The sequence below is a fragment of the Nannizzia gypsea genome, genomic scaffold (assembly GCF_000150975.2).
Source record: "Nannizzia gypsea CBS 118893 supercont1.8 genomic scaffold, whole genome shotgun sequence".
In the NCBI taxonomy this organism is placed as follows: Eukaryota; Fungi; Ascomycota; class Eurotiomycetes; order Onygenales; family Arthrodermataceae; genus Nannizzia; species Nannizzia gypsea.
The window spans coordinates 660977-682671 of NW_003345194.1; the positions used below are offsets into that span (position 1 = coordinate 660977).

Sequence of the window (21695 nt, forward strand, 5' to 3'; positions counted from 1 at the left end):
TCCAACACAAGTTAACTATACACTAGATCTCAATTTATGGGTCTGGCCCCATCATGCACAGTGATTAGTGGTTTACTCCGGACTATATTTATCGAGGCGCACCAGCATATCAAAAATCTATTGATTTTCCAGGTAGGGATATGGAAATAATCAATTGAACTACTCCATAGCGGCCGGTTTGTAATCAGCGGACCGCTTCCCCCTTGTCCCCCCCAAGAACTGGTCCAGCGAACGAAACCACTCTGAGACCCAGGTAATTAGTTATATGTTCTAGAAAAAAAACCGGGGTATCATATCCTTGTAAATGTTGGCTTATAACAGGCGAAATATATGCATCGGAGCGAGGGGGGGCAACCATGACCTTGGAGGAAAAAGACGCCCCCTGAACAACTCACACATACATCAAAGTAGGAGATCTCGAGGGTGCACTCCGAGATTATCCTGAGGGGCTGTCATGCATTCGTGGCCATTCTGAACCAGTCAAAGCTGCAGAAGGCGAGAGATATACCGAGAGCAAAGTGCGTATTAATACATTTGCTTGCAGTTGTACTGCGTGTCGCAAAAACAAGATATGTACGCATATCACCAAAAGTCAACTTTAACAAAACAGAAGAGGGCCAGATCCAGATCCCGAATGGAGGCCCCCAAAATAAACATACATATACCAGAAGACCAGTTCCGGGGCCACCGAAGTCATAAGGCTGCAGCTTCAGAGTTGGGAAAGCAGACTACGAAACGAAACGTAGGAATTCCCAATATCGTACAAAATACTCATAAACGTACATTCGCCAAAAACACGTGAACTACCGCCACTGGATTCCAAATATTGTGGATCCGGCCTTTGCAGCGGCCTTCTTGGCCGCATCCGCGTTCTCAAGGTATACTCGGCGATGACCTAGATTCATACATTCAGCCGTGCACGTTGCTATAAAAGGTTGAAGGTGAGGCTGAATGCTCAATCCTTTCGCTTACCTTTGACATCTAGAGCCAACAGGTGGTATTCAAAGTCGTGCTGTCCAGCCAACTTGACCAGGTGGACTAACACGACACCATCGTTGAGTGGGCCGCTGACCTGTTAAACGTTGCGTGTTAGCCAGGTATGAGCATTCGGTCAAACGGATCATGGCGAGGATAACGTACGTGGAAATTCATCCTCATATGCTCGTTTCCTTTCCTATCTGTCTCAATTGTGGTGCTTGAAGGATTGGTTAGCAGCCGTTGTATCACCGTTTTTGGGGTAGCTGGGCTATTTACGCAATTGGCCGGTTTCTCGTCCACTTGTTCCATGACGTCTCCCCATAGGCTCTGATCTGCTTGCTATCTCCAAGAAGAGCCAGGCATTCCTCGCTCTCTTTCACGCGATTCACTGCACGATTGAATTGGTTCGTCTTGCTGTCCGGCGCAAATACGTCGAGGTATAAAAACGTGAAGACTCCGCACTACGGATGATGTCACCAATTAGTATCAATTTTCCATGGTGACCCCGCGTACTGGGGCAGTTTCGTAGCTGCTGTAGTCTCCAAACTAACCGTCATCACTGCGCCGGCCACAATGACGAGAAAATTGACGGACTGCTGTGTAGCCCTTGCCACCTTTTCCGCTCGCGAAAGTTGTCCCCATTTGACTGTACCATCATCACTGGCCACAGTAATCGATTTCCTCGTCGATTGGACGTTCTTTGAGCCACCTAAGCTGCTCTGTGTCGCATAACGGCTATATCGTATAAGGACTGGCGTAACCGGGCTGCTGTTGCTACCGTTCCTAGCCAGGCGCAAGAACAGAGACTCAGGTCGAAGCGAGCGAAATTGAGCTGGAGGATTCATGATGCTGTAAATGAACCATTATCTGTCAGAATATTCAGTCCTCAATATCTCCACGAGCCGCCCTTCAGCTCACCATCTTCCTCTCTGTCTTTTCTTCCCCGTCGTTGATATGTTTTGAGGCAAAACCTCGAATCTCCTTCTTTGCTGTCTGGAACCTTCAAAATTACATAAGCAACAAAAAGGTACACAGAAATAGATGACTAATCCGACAACGTCTCACAGGGTGAACTAAGGCTACATGACAATATTCACAATTCACTTCACTTATTGGCATTCAATAATGGTATCATTCAATGTGTTTTCAAACTAAAAGTGAAAGTGAATAGAACCTGCAGAAAGAATTGGCTATAAGAGTCAATCTTAACACTAAAGATATGAAGTTCCTCTTTAATGTAGCCATTTCGAAGCCGCATAGCTACATCTCAAGACTACCTATACCCTAGATTTCATTATCTTTTAGGATCAATTTCGAACCGGCAACTGCTATTTGAGACTATTACCAAAGTCCGCAACTATGCCTCACCTACCCGCACAACAACTGGACGAGCAAACTTTAAGTTTTTAATCATGGAACAGGAATTTCGATGTGTAGTTAACGCGGGGCTAGCATCTCAAGACAGCCGGAATGCGTCGATCAATCGAAAGATTTAATAAGATGACGACGATGGCGTTGTCACGGGCATCTGGATAGCAATTCTCGGATCAATTTTTAAGCCAGCGGACAATTATATAATTCGCGCGCAGAGCCTTTCCCCGGGAGGGTTACAGACCTTCTTGGTCTCCATTTTGTCCAACGAGGCGATAATTACCATGAGATACAATTCCTTGTGGTACAAGCAAAGGCCCCCAGTAAGGAGACAAGAAATGCAGCCTGGGAGGCAGCCAAAGACCAGCTGCTTGGCTATTACCACACAAGCCGGAAAAAAACACCCTAGATATGGGATTTTGGCTGGCTGTCGGAAGATACGCCCAATTTATCCTTTACGACGAGGACAATAGACAACTTACCGCTCTTCATGATGGGCATCTCCATATCGAAAGGCGGTGCAAGGACGTCCAGGGCTTGCTTCATTATATCCGAGATAACCATTGACTTTTGAGCGCTCCCGGCTGCGTGTAGGTCCTTAATGACCGGTCATCGAGATCGTGTGTGCTTTTAGTCAAGCCCTGGTAACTTATCTTGCTTCCCATAAAGATATTTAGAGCTTCATAATTCGAGGACACTCTTTTCAAGTATTAGGACGATGATAATACATCATTTTCTCGTTACACGTATTCTTTTATCGGGGGCAACAAGTTTATGATGTGTCTTCTGTTCCACAATCCAGCGGATTCCTCAAGCAGGCTCCGGCTCAGAACTTCAGACGCAAAATGGCCCAGGGAAAATATTCCGAGTCAACGTTCAATTCAAAAAAAGATTGACCGGAATCCGCTGCTTCCAATACCCTACGGGAAACTCCTCTTCAGATGCAGTCAACGTGGTATATAGCTCCTGGAAAGTAAGGTAGTCTGCGATGCACATTAGTATCTCCAATGGAAGCCGATAATCAAGAGTCAAAGTCTGCCTTAAAGATCGTTTCATGACGGATGACTTTTGTTTGCAATCTTGGAATAATGAATCCAGCTCCGGTATAAATATGGGATCTGGCAAGGACCAACACGCCTCCGATGAATGCCCTGGGGTAGTTTTATTATCCCAGTGCATGTAATCCTCAAACGCAAGAATGCACCGATGCTCTTTCTCATGCTTGGAGAGGTGAGTTTGTATGTAATCGCAAAATGGCCCCTATGCAAGAGAGGGGAATAATTTTCGGATACTGCCTGTAGCCGGGGCATTAAGTTATCCCACTGTTTTTGTAACGCCGCAACAAGTAAATCCAGTTTAAAACCAGCCACAGGCCCAATGTTATGTTCAATGAGATCCCAGCATCGAGAATGGATGAGATATCCTTGAAGAGAAGAATTACTATCATCAAAATCACGAGGAGTAAATGGATGTGGCACAGGAGATACTTGTAAGGCACCTGCATTTTCCTTGGCGCGCCCAATGCAAGCAGCAGTTGGATCCCGAAGACTAAGAATGTATTTTTCCTTCAATATGCGGGCCCCAGGTGTATAGTCTATCCCTGAGAGATGGTAGCCTGGTGTGCCTAGGGTCCATAAAGATGCTGTCCTGTTCAATGGCCCAGGTAGCAAGGACGACTGGAGACAAAGATCTGGTTCTTTGCAGGATGCAATATTCACCATAAGCTAGATATGTTTTATAAGTACAATGCAAATTTAAACCAAATTGTGTACATTATGTTGACTCACTTGTTCTAACATAAAATTCAAGTTGACCATCTTCTGCTTCTGATAAAGTCGAATTTTAGCATCTCTATCACTCCGAGATGCACCCATTGCTGCTCTAAATAAACGCGCAGCTTGGAGCCCAACTTCGGATGTGATATTTGCGGCTTGCCCCTAGACAAGCCTATCCAGTCCCAGATACAATTCATGGTAACGTTTGGTTGTTGATCTGTTGTTTTGAGAAGGTTGAAAGTTATAGATAGGTGCCCGAGTGCTTAATAAGCGGATGTCGTATACTTATGTCAGCTGTACCTCGGTAAACACGTGATTTCTATAAGAGGTAAGGTGCGACGAGGGCGGCCAGAGTGGCAGAATCGACGCCTTCACGAAGTTCTCCAAACTCCTTTTCCTGCTGCCTTTTCGCCTTCAACGACTTCGCTCTGTTGCCAGGCTCGCTGCTGCTGTTCAGACTACGGAGACAATACCAGGCACACCGCAGAACCTGATCATGAGTGCTACAAAGACGCAGTCTCAGAAAATCTTTGAGAAGCTGAAGACGAAACCCGCAAACAAGGTACCATGTCGTGCCTCTCCCCGCCATTCCGCCATTCCGCCCCCTGACAGTTTGAACGGCAACTGACATCAGCTAGATATGTTTTGATTGCGGGTCGAAGAACCCGACATGGTCGTCGGTTCCCTTTGGAATATACCTTTGCCTCGACTGTTCGTCGAACCACCGAAATCTCGGCGTTCATATCTCATTCGTCCGCTCAACCAATCTTGACCGTGTGTTTCACCGCCCATTACAGATCCTCGGTGTCGATCGCACATGCTAATGGGACATTGATTATAGAATGGCAATGGGAACAGCTACGCGTTATGAAAGTGGGCGGAAATGAGTCGGCGACTAAATATTTCCAGTCACATGGCGGCACGGCGGCGCTAAACAGCAAGGACTCCAAGATAAAGTACACATCCAACGCGGCGGTGAAATACAAAGAAGAATTGAAGCGGCGAGCAGCCCAAGATGCCAAAGAGTATGTCTTGCATGCCCGTATAAGCGGTCTCTAGCACTGGTCATGTGGTACAATGCACGTAGTTCTCCGTGGCTAACTTAAAGTTATTATTATAGGTATCCTGAGGAAGTAGTGATTACGGATGTGGCTGCATCAGGTACTCCAGAAGGGTCCTCCACACCCGCTGGCGAGCCGGACGATGATTTTTTTTCCTCTTGGGACAAGCCCGCCATCAAACGACCAAGCAACCCCCCTTCGCGTGTTGGCACACCTGCTTCGACTGGCGGCCGCAGCTCGCCCTTCCTCACTCCAGGGCCCAATGGTAACGGCTCGCGACCCAAATCTCCACTCTCCGGTGCAGAAAAGAGCAATGTTGCTACACCTCCTGTTGCTGTCCGGACAGGTACAGCGGTCCGCAAGGGACCAACTGCCGGTGCAAAGAAGACCTCGGTTCTTGGAGCTAAAAAGGGACCTAAGCTAGGCGCAAAGAAAGTTGTGGGTGCAGACGCTATTGATTTTGACGAGGCAGAGAGAAAGGCAAAGGAAGAGGCGGAGAGAATTGCAAAATTAGGATACGACCCGGAGTCTGAAAAGGCCGAAGAGGAGGCTGCGTTGAAGGGGAAGTCCGCTTCATCGATCGTTTCTCCAACCCCAGTAAGCCCCAGATCTAGCTTTGGAGCCACACGAAGTCATGAGAGAAGTGCAAGTGAAGTCGAGAGACTAGGCATGGGTATGGGCCGTCTTGGCTTTGGACAAGTTGGAAAACCCAAAGCTCCAGCTCCAAAGAAGCTTGGGTTTGGTGCTGTTGGACATTCTACTTCAGCCGCTGACGGTATGTCCTGATGCCAACTCACACCCCTTTTCTCTACCTCAGTTGCTAACTATTCCAATGCAGAGGAACAACTAGAGCAAACTATGTCCAAATTCGGCAAACAGAAAGGCATCTCATCGGATGAGTTCTTTGGCAGAGACCAATATGACCCTACAGCTCGGGCGGAGGCCAAGACTCGACTTACCAACTTCGAGGGCGCTACTTCGATATCAAGCAATGCTTACTTTGGTCGTCCCGAAGATGAACTTCCAGCCAACGACGATTACGGCGACCTGGAAACAGCTGCCAAGGACTTTGTTCGAAAATTCGGGATTACCGCGGGCGATGATCTTGAGAATTTAACCAACTTGGTTGGTGATGGTGCTGTCAGACTTCATGGTACGTGCAGATTCAACTATATATTCCTCACTTTCATTTCATCGTATACAAAGACTGACAATCTATGTTACCAGGCGCTATCCGTCACTACCTCAACAGCTGAGTCTTAAGCGCGGTTCCCGAGAAATATAATATCAATCCTCTTCTTCCCATAAGTCATGATTCATCCCCAATTCTCTTTAGTATTTGGGCGCTCTTTTTCTCTCTCAAGCAAGTTTCATCTCTAGCATCATGGAGTTTTTTCGGTCTGCTGCTTTCCTGGCAAAAAGCAGAGGGTAACTTTCGGCTTGGATTCTACCATGGGATGCTCTTGACCACTACTTGGGTCAAATCATAGCTTATGGGAGTTGGGAATAGTACCTGGTGGTTGGTAGGTGGACAAGACGTGTTTTATGATTTGTGATTTGTGAATTAATGCGTATGTGTGCACTTATTCGATTCTCTTTAACCTCGTCCTCTTAGGACTTTTCTCTTCTTTTACCCCGTTTGTATTCGTCTCTTATTCGATGTTGGTCTTTTAGTCTCGGTGTTCTTTCTATTGGGCTATTTAAAATGTAGATAGAACAGTATGAATGACTTTATGTGTGTCTGACGTCCATCCTACCCAGTTGTGTGCGATGTTTTCATGCTCGATGCCTGCACTATCTGCCAATTCTATCAAAGCTACAGCCGCTTTTGGATAAGTAGTCTATTCTAATATAACATCCAGGAAATGGATATCTATGTAACCCCTGTTCGTTGTATGTAAGGTCCAATATCAAAACTGCATATCACTGTTCAACAACACTCTGAGAAAGGCCTAATAGAATGGTTGGTTTGGTTATTTTATGCGGTTAATTGGCATGACGGAAGAATCTGTAAGGTCTACGAGAATATTGTTGGTATGGATTAAACTATTTATTTGCATAATCAACCTCAGCACTCAGGTTATATCTATTCAGACAACCCGGGCGACAATTGAGAAGATACCTACGAGGTTGGTAAATGAAAGCTGGCCACCAGGGACTATCTCCTCAACTTATATACTAAGTTAAATGGCCTTTCTAATCAATAAAGGCCATGACCGAGTTTACCACTTCTAAGGTTCACGCTCTCCTGTCTTTTTGTTGCTTACCCCTGGGCTTCCTAAATAAGCCTGTGAGGCGAGTCGTTCGATCTAGGTTTCGGTCCGCAGCACGGGCCTCAACTTTGCTTCTATCTATTAGATATTGAACCTATTATTATCCAATAGTCACTGCGATATTGTTGTTAACTGACTATGAGGCGAGATGATGGTTAGATATGAAGAAAGACCAGTTTTATTGGGGCAATTTACTGCGTTGATATTCAAGTTAAAGGCCAGGGCTCCCTATTCCCTATTTTGGAAGGTAGAGGAGGAATTATTGGCTTGGTTAAAGACAGTGCAGTAGAGTAACACTTCACCAAATATAGGCGAAGCGATAAATTGGGCGCTGCTAAGATATGTGGAACTGGATGCAACTATCCTAAAAAAAGTGTACAATACAGCTATGTTTACAACGGGTTCATGTCCAAGATACACTATTACCTGTTGCTACAGGATTACAAGTTCGGCCTGTAGATAGCATCAGCCATACGAGTAACCTGTGACATCTCTTTGACATCATGCACACGAACAATGTCTGCTCCACCGCCAATAGCCGCCGTAACAGCTGCAGCGGTACCCCAAGCGCGTTCATCAGCCCTTTTGACTCCCGTAATATGACCGATAAACCCCTTTCTGCTGACCCCGAGCAACCACGGCATATATTGCAGCTCCTCCGCCTGCCTCAAATGATCAAGGTTCCTGAGGATAGTCAAATTCTGGTCTTGTGTTTTGGCAAATCCTACACCCGGGTCGGCAATGATGCGCCATCGTCTAACGCCCGCCTGTTCAGCGGCGCGGATACGCTCTGCTAGCTCGGCCTGGATTCCGGCTAGTACACCGTCTGGGTAATGGGTGAGTTTATTCATTGTCTTTGGTGTTCCTCGCGTATGGGAGAGCATGACTGTCTTCTGTAGCTGGGCCATGGTGGGAAGCATGTCTGGATCAAGGAGGCCAGCGGATATATCGTTTATTATATCTGCTCCTGCATTGACGGCTGCTTCGGCAACGGCAGCGCGGTATGTGTCAATGCTGATCGCAACCTTGGACGCTTCAGGGAGAGATCTGATGAGTTTTATAGCAGGTATGACGCGGGATAGTTCTTCTGCTTCAGTGACTGGTTCGGCATTGGGACGGGTGCTTTCGCCTCCTACGTCAATTATGGAGACACCAGCCTGTATGTAAGCCTTGACTGTTGCAAGAAGAGCTGTTGGATCCGTGGATGAGTGGGTTCCACCATCTGAGAAGGAGTCGGGCGTGACGTTGAGAACTGCCATCAAGAGGGTGCTGCGAGAGGGGTTGGTAGGAGTGATTGGGGGTAAACCTGCAGGCATGGGTATCATTGCTACCGGGGGAGGGTTAGATGGAGGAAGAGCCTGTAAATGCGAGGTATATGTTTTGTCCTTTCCTTCGACCAAGGGGTGTTCATCGGGTATCAACCTAGGCTATTATTAGCTGTGCTTTTGAGATGCTGCCAGAGTATAATGATCTTACTGGCAGAGAGGACGTAAGACAAACTCCCGTTCGAGCATGAGTTTATGGGGAACTATTAACCGGTCATTGGAGACTGCGCTATCCCCGTATAAGAGGATGTCCAGGTCTATGTTACGAGGCCCCTTATCAATGACCTTGCGTCGTCCCATGTCAATCTCTATGGATTGTAGGGTATCCAATAGTTCCATGGGGCTCTTTGATGTTTCAATCTATACAAACGTTAGAAGAGATTATTCACAAAGTGAGATAAAAATCCTTGCCTCGCATGCTCCGTTAAGGAACGTTCCCTGATCCACCACATACATCGGAGCAGTCTCAAAAAGGGAGCTAGTCCTTTTGATCTTAATGCCTCGGTCTTCCATCTCTCTGCAAGCTTCTTCAATCATGGCTACACGGTCTCCCATGTTGCTACCAAGGGCAACGAAGGCTCGCTGGGTGTGTTGTCCAGTGGCCATAGTTGATGTAGATGCCAACCGACAACCATATCCAGTTCTTCCAACAATAACAGATGAGCTAGAGTGAATATTGCAAAAAATTGGTCTGGTCTTTGACTCCAATGCCTGAAATGAACCATTCTTCCGCCTGGATTGAGCACAGTAGTTCAATGGCCTGCTGCCGTGAGACAGGCTACTTTGCGAGTACGCCCTTAATGACACAGCCCTGAAAATGGCAGTAGTGCCTCCAACATGGCGTCTTTCTGACGGAAATGGGGTATTATTAACCAAACATGGCACCCTTTGCTGCTGTCAGTCTAGGATATCTATACTCGGCGGGTGGAGTGGAATGGAGCAGCAAAAAACCTATCCCTACACTTTGACACCGTAATAACAGGCCTGGGCACTGTGGCTCTCACCGTACGAGCCCAACGAGCCAGTAAGACCGCGACTCTGGCGAACAAGAAAGCTCATCTCTTCCGTTTGATACTGAACAAACCGTCAAACGTCGTCGTCGTCGTCGCTTCTTTGGGCGTCGGAGAATTATCTGCTTAGTCATCACTCCGAGCTTGAAGCGGCGGCGGTGAGACGGACAAGAAAGTGAATAATAACTAGGAAATATTAAAGTAAAGGCTCTCATTTACACTAGTTATGCAGCGGCCTGAAGCCGTCTGTCTGTTTATGCGTAATAACCATGTTCAAATCATCTGCTTAGCCCGTCGTCTTCTCCTCTGTTTACTGCCAGCGTCTCGTATGGCTGTCAGGTGAAGCTCGGCTAGTTACCCCAGGCGCCGCCATCAAGCCGAGGCTCGTTTTCACAGGATAAAACCTGCGCCAGCCGCCAAAACCTCCTCGACTTCTCCATCCCCATCTTTCACATACACTTGCGACTCTGCGACTCTGCGACTCTTGCTACCTCGATAGGACTCTGTTTCATTATATATACTCGTTTTTTTAGAGCAGCGCTATCACTCTTCAGCCATGGCTTCTCCACGTAAGTTTGCGACCTGGCGTTCCAGCGGTACCTGGCGGAGGGAACAGAGGACTTCTACGAGAGAACGAGATCACTGACAGGCTATGATGGATACAGAACAGATCAGAACTCCTCTTACGGATCTCTTGAAGATCAAGCACCCCGTTCTGCTGGCTGGTATGAACGTTGCGGCCGGTCCTAAGCTCGCTGCTGCTGTCACCAATGCTGGCGGACTTGGTGTTATTGGCGGCCTCGGCTACACCCCAGACATGCTGAGAGAGCAGGTAGAAGAGATCAAGAGCCACCTTGTTGACAAGAACGCTCCCTTTGGTGTCGACCTGTTGCTCCCACAGATCGGAGGCAACGCTCGAAAGACCAAGTTTGTTTACCTTGTCCGCTACTGGGATGCTGTACCGAGGTTCAACTTTTTTACTAACGGGTATACTTCTACTCTAGCTACGACTACACCAAGGGAAAGCTCGACGAGCTTATCACTGTGGTTATCGAGAGCGGTACTAAGCTGTTCGTCTCGGCCGTCGGTGTGCCACCAAAGCATGTCGTTGACCGACTGCACGCTGCTGGAATCCTTTACATGAACATGATAGGCCACCCTAAGCACGTTCAGAAGTGCCTCGATGTTGGTGTCGACATCATCTGCGCCCAGGGTGGTGAGGGTGGTGGCCACACCGGAGACGTCCCTACCAGCATTCTCATCCCTACCGTGGCGAAGCTCTGCCAGGGCAAGACCAGTCCCATGACCGGCCAGCCCGTCCAGGTTGTTGCTGCCGGTGGTATCTTCAACGGCCAGAGCGTTGCCTCTGCCCTCATGCTCGGCGCTTCCGGTGTCTGGGTTGGTACTCGATTCATCCTCGCTGATGAGGCTGGTGCCCCCAAGGACCACCAGGAGGCCGTCCGCACCGCCGGTTTCGACGACAACGTCCGAACTATCATCTTCACTGTATGTATCTTTGCTTTTTGTTTTTATTTGTGCCAGACTTTATACTAACGTGTCCCAGGGCCGACCTATGCGAGTCCGCAACAACCCATACATCACCAACTGGGAGGAGAATCGCGCCGAGGAGATCAAGGAGCTCACCAGCAAGGGTATCATCCCCGTCGAGCACGACTTTGAGAACATGGAGGACATCGATGACGACACCATCGACAACGCCCGCCCTCACCTCATGGGCAAGGCTGCCGCTGTCGTCAACGAGAAGAAGCCAGCCAAGGACATCGTCGACGAGCTTGTCAACGATGCCGTCGCCTGGATCAACAAGGGCCACGGCTACCTTTCCAACAAGCCTAAGCTGTAGACTTTTCTCCGCTTCTTATCTTCTCTTTCTTTTCCTCCTTTTTATACGACCTCTTCATGCCGGTAGATCGGCGTTTTCGTGTGTTTTGGCCTTTTGAAAGCTCGCTCGTACGCTGATAGTTCACGGGGGATGACTGCCTTTACAACATACTCGCATATTTTCTTCAGCTGTATATATCCAATCCAAACCCATTTTATCCGTTCTATGCTAAATTATCTCTCCTTCGTACTCCGTAAAGTGATCGATGTCAAGTATAAATATTGGTAGAAAAGTTGGTGTGATTACATAATCCACCGCGGGCACAAAGATAAACTCCACGAAATCTGATATCAAAATTAGTTTCGTAGAGAAAAGACACGAACACTTGAGCTGCTGAATCAAACCACCGTATCCTACTACTGCTGAACTTGAGAGAAAGTGTACTTGTGGGAAAAGAGAATATCGCGGAAAGAGAATCGAAAATGGCACAACCCACAAAGTACGTGGAAAGGATACCCCCAGAGCCGCCACAGCGCAATTTCTCAAGGCTTCACCTTCAAAAAACTAACAACTTCTTTACAGGGCAGCTGACTGGGCTGACGACGAGGAATTCGATGATTCCAACGCCCTCCCGCCACAGCAAGTTCTTACAAACAAAGATGGCACCAAGACCGTGATATCATACCGCTTCGATGATGATGGCAAGAAAGTCAAGACCACCCGTCGCATCCGCACAACAGTCGTCAAAGAGCACGTCAACCCCCGCGTAGCTGAGCGAAGGGGATGGGCCAAGTTCGGCTTGGAGAAGGGCCACCCCCCAGGCCCTTCATTCGATACCACCTCCGTTGGAGAGAACATTATATTCCGGCCCAGCGTGAACTGGAAGGCTCAGGCGAAGGAAGCCGAGAAGGAGGGCGAGAAGGGCAGTTTGAAGGAACAGCTGAAGGACAAGAAAGTCAAGTGCCGAATTTGTAACGGCGAGCATTTCACTGCCAGATGTCCGTTCAAAGATACCATGGCACCTGTTGAAGAGGGTGCCGGAGGTGCGGGCATGGATATGGATGGGGGCGATGACAAGCCGGCTCCTGGTGGCCTGGGCCAGAGCGGAGGAAGTTATGTTCCTCCTGCTATGAGAAAAGGCGGTGCCGGTGCTGGTGATAAGATGGGTGGCAAGTATGAGAGAGACGACCTGGCGACGCTGCGTGTTACCAATGTGAGTATTCTCCTTCCCATACTTTCCTCATGAGAGATATCTGGAGGCTGGTTGTTCTAGAAGAGTGTTTTATTTGGCTAACCTGTTACTCTCCTTTCAATCAACTAGGTTTCCGAGCTGGCTGAGGAACAAGAGCTTCGCGATATGTTTGAGCGGTTCGGACGAGTCACGCGAGTCTTCCTTGCTAAGGACAGAGAAACAAATATGGCCAAGGGCTTTGCTTTCATCAGTTTTGCGGACAGGAGTGATGCTGCTCGTGCTTGTGACAAGATGGACGGCTGTAAGTTGATGCATTTCGTCTCTGGGTACCTTCTTTAGACGTGAACTAACGGGTGTATAGTTGGTTATCGACACTTGATTCTTCGAGTCGAATTCGCTAAAAAGAGCGCCGACTCGAAATAATGACTCTCATTCAACCTCCCCCCTTGATGCCCTCTTTACCTTCCGTCCCTGCCTCTCTTCCCTATTATTTTCTTTTCACTGGGGAATGGGATACAATCTGTTGTTCATAATGTCTTGATAAAATTGCATTTTCATTTCACGCTCTGTTCTCTGCGAATCAAAGGCCTAATGCTAATGATATATAAAAGCACTCCCTCCCTTCCCCTTCTCACCCGCCCACCTTTTTCCTTTTCGTTTCCTATGGTTATTCTAAGTCAATCGTCGGTCATGTACCACGCTACACATAAGGAGGATGGATGATGGATCCGTGTAGGTGTCACCGTTTCTGATATTCGATATTCGTGAGTTCTTCACAAAGTGCCATTCTCGTGAGCTTTATTGTTGGGTTGCTATGGATTGCCATGCCGCCGCGCCATGCCATGCCCATGCCATACCAGTCCATGCCCATCTCTGTGTTATGTGAGGGCTTGTGAGGATGGAGGCACTAATTACTCGCCATGTGGTTGTGGATCATGATACTGACACGCTTTGCGGTGTCATGGAAGACTCTTGGAGGTGGTGGAGGCTTAACTCTGTCTCGCTATATCTGCTCGCTGGGCTTGGTGATATACGAATGGATATGTCCCTGTTGTATAAGGGGAGATGGAGATGGCAAAAGACACTTGCAGCTTGGGTATAAGGGCTTCTCACTGTTTCTATCAGACATACGAAGATGGAATGGGCAGATGGACGTCATTGATATCTAGTCCTATGATATATGGGTCTTTTGCTCGTGTTTAGGGCTGAGGTTCAAGTTATGCACCTCCCCCCTGACCCGGAGATACCTCTATAAAAAGCTTGTTTGTAGTGACATTGTAGTCCTGGTTAATTTACAGTGTCTACGGGTACACCTTGTCCGTCTCTATGGGTAAACAAATACTTTATTACCTTGTAGAAGGCGATATCACATTAAGTTTTGCCTCCTGCATCAGGTAGCATAGGTACCTACAGGCATCCCCAGCTCCTGCTCAACGTCACATTTAAATATCTCTTTGATATCTCCCGCAAACAACCTATCCCCATGGATAGGAAACAGCGCAGCGTTAACCATAGAATAGAAAACTTCTGATATGCTTACAACCCTAATATAATCAGCTGATCATGAACCCCATCCCCCCAAACGTGCGTCTGAAAGAGGCAACTATGGATCCGAATAAGATTCGTAAGCCGTCCCAGATGCAACCCTTGCTTTCCTCACTCCCTGCTCTGCTCGAAGGGTTAAAAACCGTGGAGGAGTCTGGATTTTGCGGGATTATTAACATCTGTTAAGATATCGCTTCCTCCCGGCTTCCTTCCTTCCGTCCTTCGGCCTTGAATGAACTCGTCTTGCCGGGTAACCGAAACTGGATAGTGGCCTGAGGTTGGGGAAGGCTGAGCGAACCAGTAGACAAGGCGTCCTTCTGCAGGTCATAGCACCTTGATATCGAACTGAGATCTAGGTAATATTTGACAAGGCTCCTGCGAGAGAGAGTATAATCTGAAGCGGCCAAGAGGTCAGTGGGTAGACCTGGGTGAGCCTGGATCTCCCTTCGAAACACTCTGCCTCCTCCCTGGCCCGTCCGTGATTCGTGCCCATTGCTCGCTAGGTTCGTTGTAATTTTGATCCCAGAAGGCCGAAGGTCGGTCTTGTCCGAAGCATGAATGAGGAGAGGAAGTAAAAAAAGAAAGGAAAAGAGACCAAGAGTTGAGGGTTGGCCTGGGCGAAACGTAATGTCAGAGATAGCAACTCCAGACGGGTGGAACGAAGTACGCTTTTTGTGGTAAAGTCAAGGCAAGGCAGGGCATGACAGGGCGATTTTTGCAAATCTCTTCTGTCTTAGTTCGCCCCCGGATAAGAGGGTGAAGGGTAAGACCCGTTATGGAGTTGGGGTTATTGGGGGCGGGAGATAGGAGCACGATAGGAATAATAAACGACAAGCTGGATTGGGTTATTGTAGAGGAGTAGTCAGCAGCATACGTACGTGTATGTTGTTGGAAATAGGCGGTCATAGTAGCTAACCGCCTGCGAGACATAGTTGATGGTTATACCACAGGAACCAGGGCCCTTCCCTTTCGCCGTGATACGGTATACCTGGCTATATCATATCATCTCCCTCTGTTCTAGCGCTGTCTGCTCGCCTCTTTTGCCCTTGCCATAGGAGCGTGTGACATGCGCACCGCCAATCATAGGTTACTGCTTATTTCCACACATCAACAGAGAGATCATTGTACAAACAGCATGGATGCTCAGATAGAATCGAGATCTTCAAGTGTAAGCGCTCCCCTTTAACGGTTTTCGTAGTTTGCGCCAATAGTAGCGCGTCGGCGAATACAACCCTTGCCCATGCTAGGGTTCTATCGTGAAGCAACCAGTTAAGGCGCAGTTTGAAGACGCAGCTGTGCAAGGCTATCCTGTCGACATATAATTCTCATATCGACCGGTATTTACTTCTTGCACACCCCGTCTATTGGGGGCCTTGCCTCTCTCCCTCTGCCTGGTTGACACGTATACGGGCACAGAACCCTGGCCGCTCAGTTAATTTCACCCCTTCGGCATTCCGCAGGTTAGCCCCCAAGTTGTATGTATATATTGATGGAGATATAAGTGCACCTGTGAGACAGAACTAAATATAATATCAATTTCGCGCTCCATGCATACCATCTCGGAAATGGTTAGGTGCTGTCGGACAAGTCCTTGAACGCTGTTTAGAGATAACTGTTAGTAGGCATTGACGGGACGGCAGGTTGGTTTCGTAGCACACGAGGGAGATTCGTCGTAGAGGTCTCATTCTGTTGGTAGATAAAAGGTACCTCATTGACAGTATGCCAAGGCTCCGAGTCATGCATATGATGATTTGGGAGGCCATGAGGGATGTCACTTCGAGCAGTTCCCCCTGATCTACCTCGTCAGTAGTCTTGCTGTCAATGTCATTCAGGTTCAATGTATTTCCTACGAGGCAAAATGGCTTTGTTTGGTTTGTTTTCTTTTTTCCGTTTTGTTGTGTTTTATTCGTGTTCAAAACGCAACGGGGACGGGTATGCAAGAATCAAACCCCTTTCGCCCAATAGAAGAACCGGGTTTGCAGTTGGTTTTCTCAAGAGAGATTTTTTATTTTTATTTTCACATTTTCCGTCTGCCCATTCTTTGCCTTGTGTACATAGAGCCAATGTGGACGTTGAGAACGGATCTCGAGAACGGGATTTCTGTGTTGGGGTATCTCATGGGTAACCATCTATTTTGTTTATGGTTGGGGCAACTTGGATTCACGTGGAAATTGAGGAACATACTGAAAGCATGTTCTACAAACCCGGAGTGATGCATATGAAAACGGCATAGGTGTTCATTAGAAAAGCTAGAAGGGTATACGGCAAATGGAAACATAGGGCGACGTGTACACTCCTTGGCTCGAGCTAGTTCAGGAGATGTTCTTACACCTGCTGGATGAACATGGTGTACCGGTCCGCATACCTGTGACCTGCAAGCAAGCAGCATTAGGCAACACCCCCCTCCCCACATCAAACAAAAATGCAGTGGGCCTGTTGTCTTGAGAAGATAGATATCTAGGCTCCTTGAAGACTACAACGGCCTTCAACACCTTGAATAGCAAATAATAACGATTCTCTGCGCATGTAACAAGTTCGCTAAAGGTCAATTGGTCCCCAGGCAGAATCCGAAGTATCGCGAGAATGGAATGAAACATTGTGAAAGGGGCTGTCTCCGGTGGAGCTGATCGGGAGTGAGGAAGCGGGTATTCAACGGTTAATGTAACACGAGCTTGCCTCCGGTCGATATATCAGGAAAAGGTCGAGGTTGACTGACTTACACCTGGAGCTTTGGTTGTAAAAACTCAGCCCAGTGCATGTCACAAAGCTTTGTAATTTCATTTTCTTTGGCTTTTGAAGCAGATATGGGTATAGATAGGGTTTAGTCAAAGGCCGCTCAAGATGGCATTTTGTGACAGGTGTTGGTTGAGGCTTTTGATATGTGATTTCCCTGCTTCATACAATGGCCATAATGGGCCCATGGGCTTGGATCTCCTTAAGGACAGGGGAAAGGCGAATGTCTCGGCTACTGAGGCCTTTCGGCTTATGGGTTAAGCTTGTTTCCTGTCCTGATTGCTGGATTCGGTTTAGGAGTTGTCAATTGCCACAGTGACACAGCAACGTATGAAAAAAACGTTTGAGCGGGTAGGGAACCCGGCTGCAAGATTGACAAGGGAGAAGGTACAATACAGTACAAAGGCGACCATGTGGACGTCAACACTTTCGAGATTGAGTCGTGGATGCTGTGTATTTGTCAAAGATGAAGTTTTCCGGCGAATCAGGTGTTTCAAGTCCACATAAACAGCCTTATTGAATATATTATTGGTTCGAGGAGCCTCGAGCGCCTGAAAGATCGAGTCGTAAGTGGATAAATTCGATAAATTCTCACAGTGCTAAGGAGAGACTGTTGAGTGACGGTCGGATTTAAAATAATCAGTCCAAGACCTCGGTCAAGAAATTGACATACCAAGTAAAATCCGCATGAGACCAATATAAGCCCTTCAAATAAGGGGGAAAAAGATACGTAAAGGGATTTGTAGTACGGCGTACACCGTACATTATTTTAGATGAAGTTGGGAGACAGGAAAGCAGCAACGCGAAAAGGGCCTTTTTGTTATAACAGAGACTGGCAGTTGATGTTTGTTTCTATGTTTCAAGTATAACAATTCCCTGCCGTCGATCTTGCTCGAAGCAGCGGGTACGGCGTTGGCAGTGGTGAAGAGGTCAAAAACGAAGATGTCAGAGAAAAAGAAAATAGCTGCTGTGTTCTGAGCAACTTCTTTTCAGTTTCGGGATGGGCACATACATACCAAAAGCAACGTCAGGGTCACACACAGATGTACCTTGCCTCGAAGCCGAAAGTCAGCGCTCAACGTCTTTTTACTATTTTTTGTTTCTTTTTGAGGATGGGTGCGCAAGAGTCAGATGCACGGCAAAGAGGAGGCTCAAGGGTCCGTGAGAAGAGTGGTGATTGGAGGAAGAGTGAACATGGGTAGCTATATCATTGCAGCATATAAGGGGGCAAAAAACGGACGAACGGCCATTTTCCGTAACAGGAGAATCGAACTCGAAGACGGAGACGCGTTCACTCGATTGCAGGGTCTGCTACGGGATACTTGCCCTGCAATGAGTAGCGTATGGTCAAGGATAAGATGGATTTCGGGCTCCTTCATTGAAAATGGCCCGGTCTGCCATTGTTTGGTGGACATGCATGGAATCTTGATATTAGACGCCCTTGAAGGTCCAAGCGAAGATACCTTGCCCCATAGTCGGTTGATGCATGTAGGTACCCGTCCACGAATGGGTGGAGAGAGGCCCCAGCGGTATTCGTTGGCCTGGAGATGCAGTGCACGGAGTAGCTGGTACAGGCGTCTTACCCTGGCTGGAGGGGAAATCTGAGAGGGGCGACTGCCCGAACGCTGTCGAAAAGAGCATGTCTAGGCATAAATTTTATTCCGCAATCAAGATCGAGCAAAGTTGCAATCGTCCGCCTCTCCCTTTCTTAGATTCTCCACCGCCGCTGTGCAAAAAGGCAGAGATGCTTGGTTGTACCACTTGTAGGATAGCGAATATGCAAGACATTGTCATATACGACCTCACGACCTTTTTCTTGTCCTCCCAGATGGACTGACTCCGCCCACACAAGGCACACGAGTAAGGATGGAACAACCTTCTTTTTCAAGCTTTAGCTTCTCAACGTAAAGCTGTTAGAGGGGGTCGACTTACTCCGTACGAACGCTGAGTTTCTCAGTTGGTTCTCACGACCTGCAGGCTCCCTCGCTCGCTCGCCCGCTCGCCCTTCCAGCCCCGAATCATGGCAATAGCGCGGTAAACTAACTCTCCCAGAACCAGCGCATTAGCCGTCCAGCCTGGATAAGCACGAAAACAAAACCAGGAAAAAGAAAGGCAAGCTGGCAGCCAAAAAAGAAATGAAAAGTAATAGTTATTTTTTTCTTCTACAAAGCAACTTTTTGAGATGAAGTCGAAGTCGCTGAAAAAGCAATGTCACGTGCAAATAAGACAAACAAGCCCGCTTTGGGCAAGTCAACCTCCGTCGATCATCTGCACCGCCGAAAGCCTTCCTGAATCTTCGCGCCAGCAAGGCCAGCAAGGCCAGCAGCGGACGGCAAAAGCAGCCATCCAATAGTCACGCCAGCCGGGCTGCTGTCGAGGCGATCGTCTGGCTCTTCTGGCCCATTACGCAGTGCTGGCTTTGTTTTTTTGGCCTTTCCCTATTGCTTGCTTTTTCGCAGCTGGCCTACTCCCACTAACCCACGGCCAAGCTGGGCCTGAATCGAAGCAGACGGACGGACAGGCAAGATGCCTATCTCGCCAGGACGGTGACGAGGGAGACGAGGAAGAAAGGGTAGTTTATCGAACTGCACCGCCTGTGATTGATGGAGTTACTAGTGTTTTTGGATCCAAGTCCGGCCTTCTTTCAATCGCCAATCCTGGTTTGTGGCGTCGCGGTTGACCCTCTTCGTCCGCCTCTTACACACAGTGAGCTTACAGAGCTGCGGCTGTTGATCGCGACTAGAGCTAGAAACCGTCGCAGCGTCGGCCCTGGACCCCGTCTAGATATACTGGGACTTATACAATCAGCTACATATACGCTTATTTCCCGTATATCTGAACCCTCGACACGTGAGGTGCCTGGATTGTGTGGACCATAACTACGGGACTATCCTTGTCAATATACCTAGAAGCGGCGAGGACTGATGACTCCTCCCCCCTCCCTCAAGGAATTAGGCCTCCTATACTCCCACCCCCCACGGTATGTCAGCTACTTACGTAGGAACTGTCCTGTTAACGTCCGTTGTCCAGCGGGGAGCAAAGCAAAAGACTATGCAGCGAAAAGAGGGCTTTAATCTTTAGCTAATCGTGACGATTTGCCATTTATCCTCTCCAAGGCTGTTTTTTTTTTTCTGGGTCCTCTTCCTGGACCTTTAGAGGGAGGCCAACTGGTCATTGAAGCTTCAGCCGAGGCTGAAAGGCCTTCCGGATCTCCAACGTAGCTGGCAGCTTGCAAAAGCGACGGGTGAAGCCGCGAACGCGATTGTATTGCCGCAAAATTGAGACCATTCGAGTTGATACGTCTTGCTCTGTCGTAAGGGAAGATGTTTTTATCCGCAGTTGTTCGAGTCAGGTACGAACGTACCTAGTTACGTTAAATATCTTAAAGCCCGTTTACGGAGTAATTCTGGCCTATTCCATGTTCCTGAGATCATTAAATAAGCTCTTTCGGCACACGATCCTAAACGTACAGAGGGAAGGGCTACCTTCATGAAAACGCCTAGAGCGTCTGATGGTCAACCATAGCATGTTGCTATGTGTACACCAAATTCGGCTTTGAGCTGGCTAGGCCAACTCCGAAAGCTGGCTTATTGGGCCGCCCGTCCGGCCTGGCGCATAATTCCCCACTGCTACCCTGGTTAATTCCACGACCAAGTCGAAGATACCAAGAATAGCTCGGGTGACTCTGAAGTATCTCTACCTGTGGTTCCTACAGATTCTCGATATCACCTTGTTCTATTGGTCACTCAGCCCATTAATTTTGCAAAAGAGCACTAGAACAAAAAGAAACAACAAACAGAATTTGAAAATGCAAAATTAGAGAACAGTGCTGATAAAAGAAGCAAAGTGAGAAAGAAAAATTGATAAAAAAAAGAAACGAGAAAATGACGCTTATCGAGAGCAAGCTAAGTACATACATACGCTTTTCTATGCTTCTTAGTATGTACTGAAACCCATTAGCAAGATTTAGCAAGCGAGTCCAGACTAATTCATTCTAGTAGTGAGCATATCTGTGGAACGGAATAATGCATTCTACCATGGGCAATGGTCATCTTGGAAGTGAGGGAGCGAGAAAGGAAAAAAAGGAAGGGAGATGAGGATGCTATTGCAGGTTTGTTGGTGCAGATCACCCGAATATGCTCTCAAAGGCCATTCCCTTTGAGAGAGGATCATAACAAGGATACGCTTTTCCAACCAACATCAGCCTACATTTGGCTTGAACTATGCCATGCCGATTATCTCTCAATACCTTCTTCGACGCTGCCTCCTCCCGTCGCCCTCCTCTGTCATGACTAGCGGTACGTCATTGTGTCTGTCTTCACCTTGCTATTGCACCTTATTCGCAATATGCTTCAAGAAGAGTTCGCCCAGCCTGAGTTTTTGCTTTTAGCTGTGGATTTGTCGAGCTGATCTGGTTATTTTATTACTACGCAGTACTATTACGCATGTGGATGCGAGACGGTGCTTTGTTTTTCTTAGCTTCCGCTGGACAAGGGCTAATCCTCTAGTGGGCGATCCCCCGGACCCTTATTTTCTTTTATTCGCTACTGGTTAATGGTCACTCTGGCTTTTTAGGATGGGGGGAGGGAAGA

The 21695-nt window shown here is 47.8% G+C and overlaps 8 protein-coding genes across 8 annotated transcripts; 4 read left to right on the top strand and 4 right to left on the bottom strand.

The window, feature by feature from the left end:
* Window positions 1-803: 803 nt before the first annotated feature.
* On the bottom strand, window positions 804-1823 carry MGYG_08094 (import inner membrane translocase subunit tim-21; the record flags this gene model as incomplete). Its single annotated transcript, XM_003169872.1, has 5 exons — window positions 804-895; window positions 973-1072; window positions 1141-1195; window positions 1255-1439; window positions 1530-1823. 5 exons carry the CDS (start codon window positions 1821-1823, stop codon window positions 804-806), a joined length of 726 nt encoding a protein of 241 aa, XP_003169920.1.
* Window positions 1824-3225: 1402 nt separating this feature from the next.
* MGYG_08095 (hypothetical protein) lies at window positions 3226-4223 on the bottom strand (the record flags this gene model as incomplete). Its single annotated transcript, XM_003169873.1, has 3 exons — window positions 3226-3609; window positions 3642-4073; window positions 4137-4223. 3 exons carry the CDS (start codon window positions 4221-4223, stop codon window positions 3226-3228), a joined length of 903 nt encoding a protein of 300 aa, XP_003169921.1.
* A 397-nt stretch (window positions 4224-4620) lies between these two features.
* On the top strand, window positions 4621-6441 carry MGYG_08096 (arf GTPase-activating protein; the record flags this gene model as incomplete). The annotated part of the gene is made up of 6 exons (XM_003169874.1): window positions 4621-4686; window positions 4763-4898; window positions 4966-5149; window positions 5245-5960; window positions 6024-6338; window positions 6413-6441. 6 exons carry the CDS (start codon window positions 4621-4623, stop codon window positions 6439-6441), a joined length of 1446 nt encoding a protein of 481 aa, XP_003169922.1.
* Window positions 6442-7898: 1457 nt separating this feature from the next.
* On the bottom strand, window positions 7899-9389 carry MGYG_08097 (folic acid synthesis protein; the record flags this gene model as incomplete). Its single annotated transcript, XM_003169875.1, has 3 exons — window positions 7899-8880; window positions 8935-9143; window positions 9231-9389. 3 exons carry the CDS (start codon window positions 9387-9389, stop codon window positions 7899-7901), a joined length of 1350 nt encoding a protein of 449 aa, XP_003169923.1.
* A 960-nt stretch (window positions 9390-10349) lies between these two features.
* Window positions 10350-11654, top strand: MGYG_08098 (2-nitropropane dioxygenase; the record flags this gene model as incomplete). The annotated part of the gene is made up of 4 exons (XM_003169876.1): window positions 10350-10362; window positions 10459-10720; window positions 10798-11299; window positions 11358-11654. The coding sequence occupies 4 exons, from the start codon at window positions 10350-10352 to the stop codon at window positions 11652-11654; spliced, it is 1074 nt and encodes a 357-aa protein (XP_003169924.1).
* A 461-nt stretch (window positions 11655-12115) lies between these two features.
* On the top strand, window positions 12116-13248 carry MGYG_08099 (eukaryotic translation initiation factor 3 subunit G; the record flags this gene model as incomplete). The annotated part of the gene is made up of 4 exons (XM_003169877.1): window positions 12116-12132; window positions 12216-12846; window positions 12955-13126; window positions 13187-13248. The coding sequence occupies 4 exons, from the start codon at window positions 12116-12118 to the stop codon at window positions 13246-13248; spliced, it is 882 nt and encodes a 293-aa protein (XP_003169925.1).
* A 1304-nt stretch (window positions 13249-14552) lies between these two features.
* On the bottom strand, window positions 14553-15300 carry MGYG_08100 (hypothetical protein; the record flags this gene model as incomplete). The annotated part of the gene is made up of 2 exons (XM_003169878.1): window positions 14553-14983; window positions 15249-15300. 2 exons carry the CDS (start codon window positions 15298-15300, stop codon window positions 14553-14555), a joined length of 483 nt encoding a protein of 160 aa, XP_003169926.1.
* Window positions 15301-18297: 2997 nt separating this feature from the next.
* On the top strand, window positions 18298-20385 carry MGYG_08101 (hypothetical protein; the record flags this gene model as incomplete). Its single annotated transcript, XM_003169879.1, has 5 exons — window positions 18298-18591; window positions 18698-18866; window positions 19563-19763; window positions 20013-20083; window positions 20260-20385. The coding sequence occupies 5 exons, from the start codon at window positions 18298-18300 to the stop codon at window positions 20383-20385; spliced, it is 861 nt and encodes a 286-aa protein (XP_003169927.1).
* Window positions 20386-21695: the final 1310 nt, after the last annotated feature.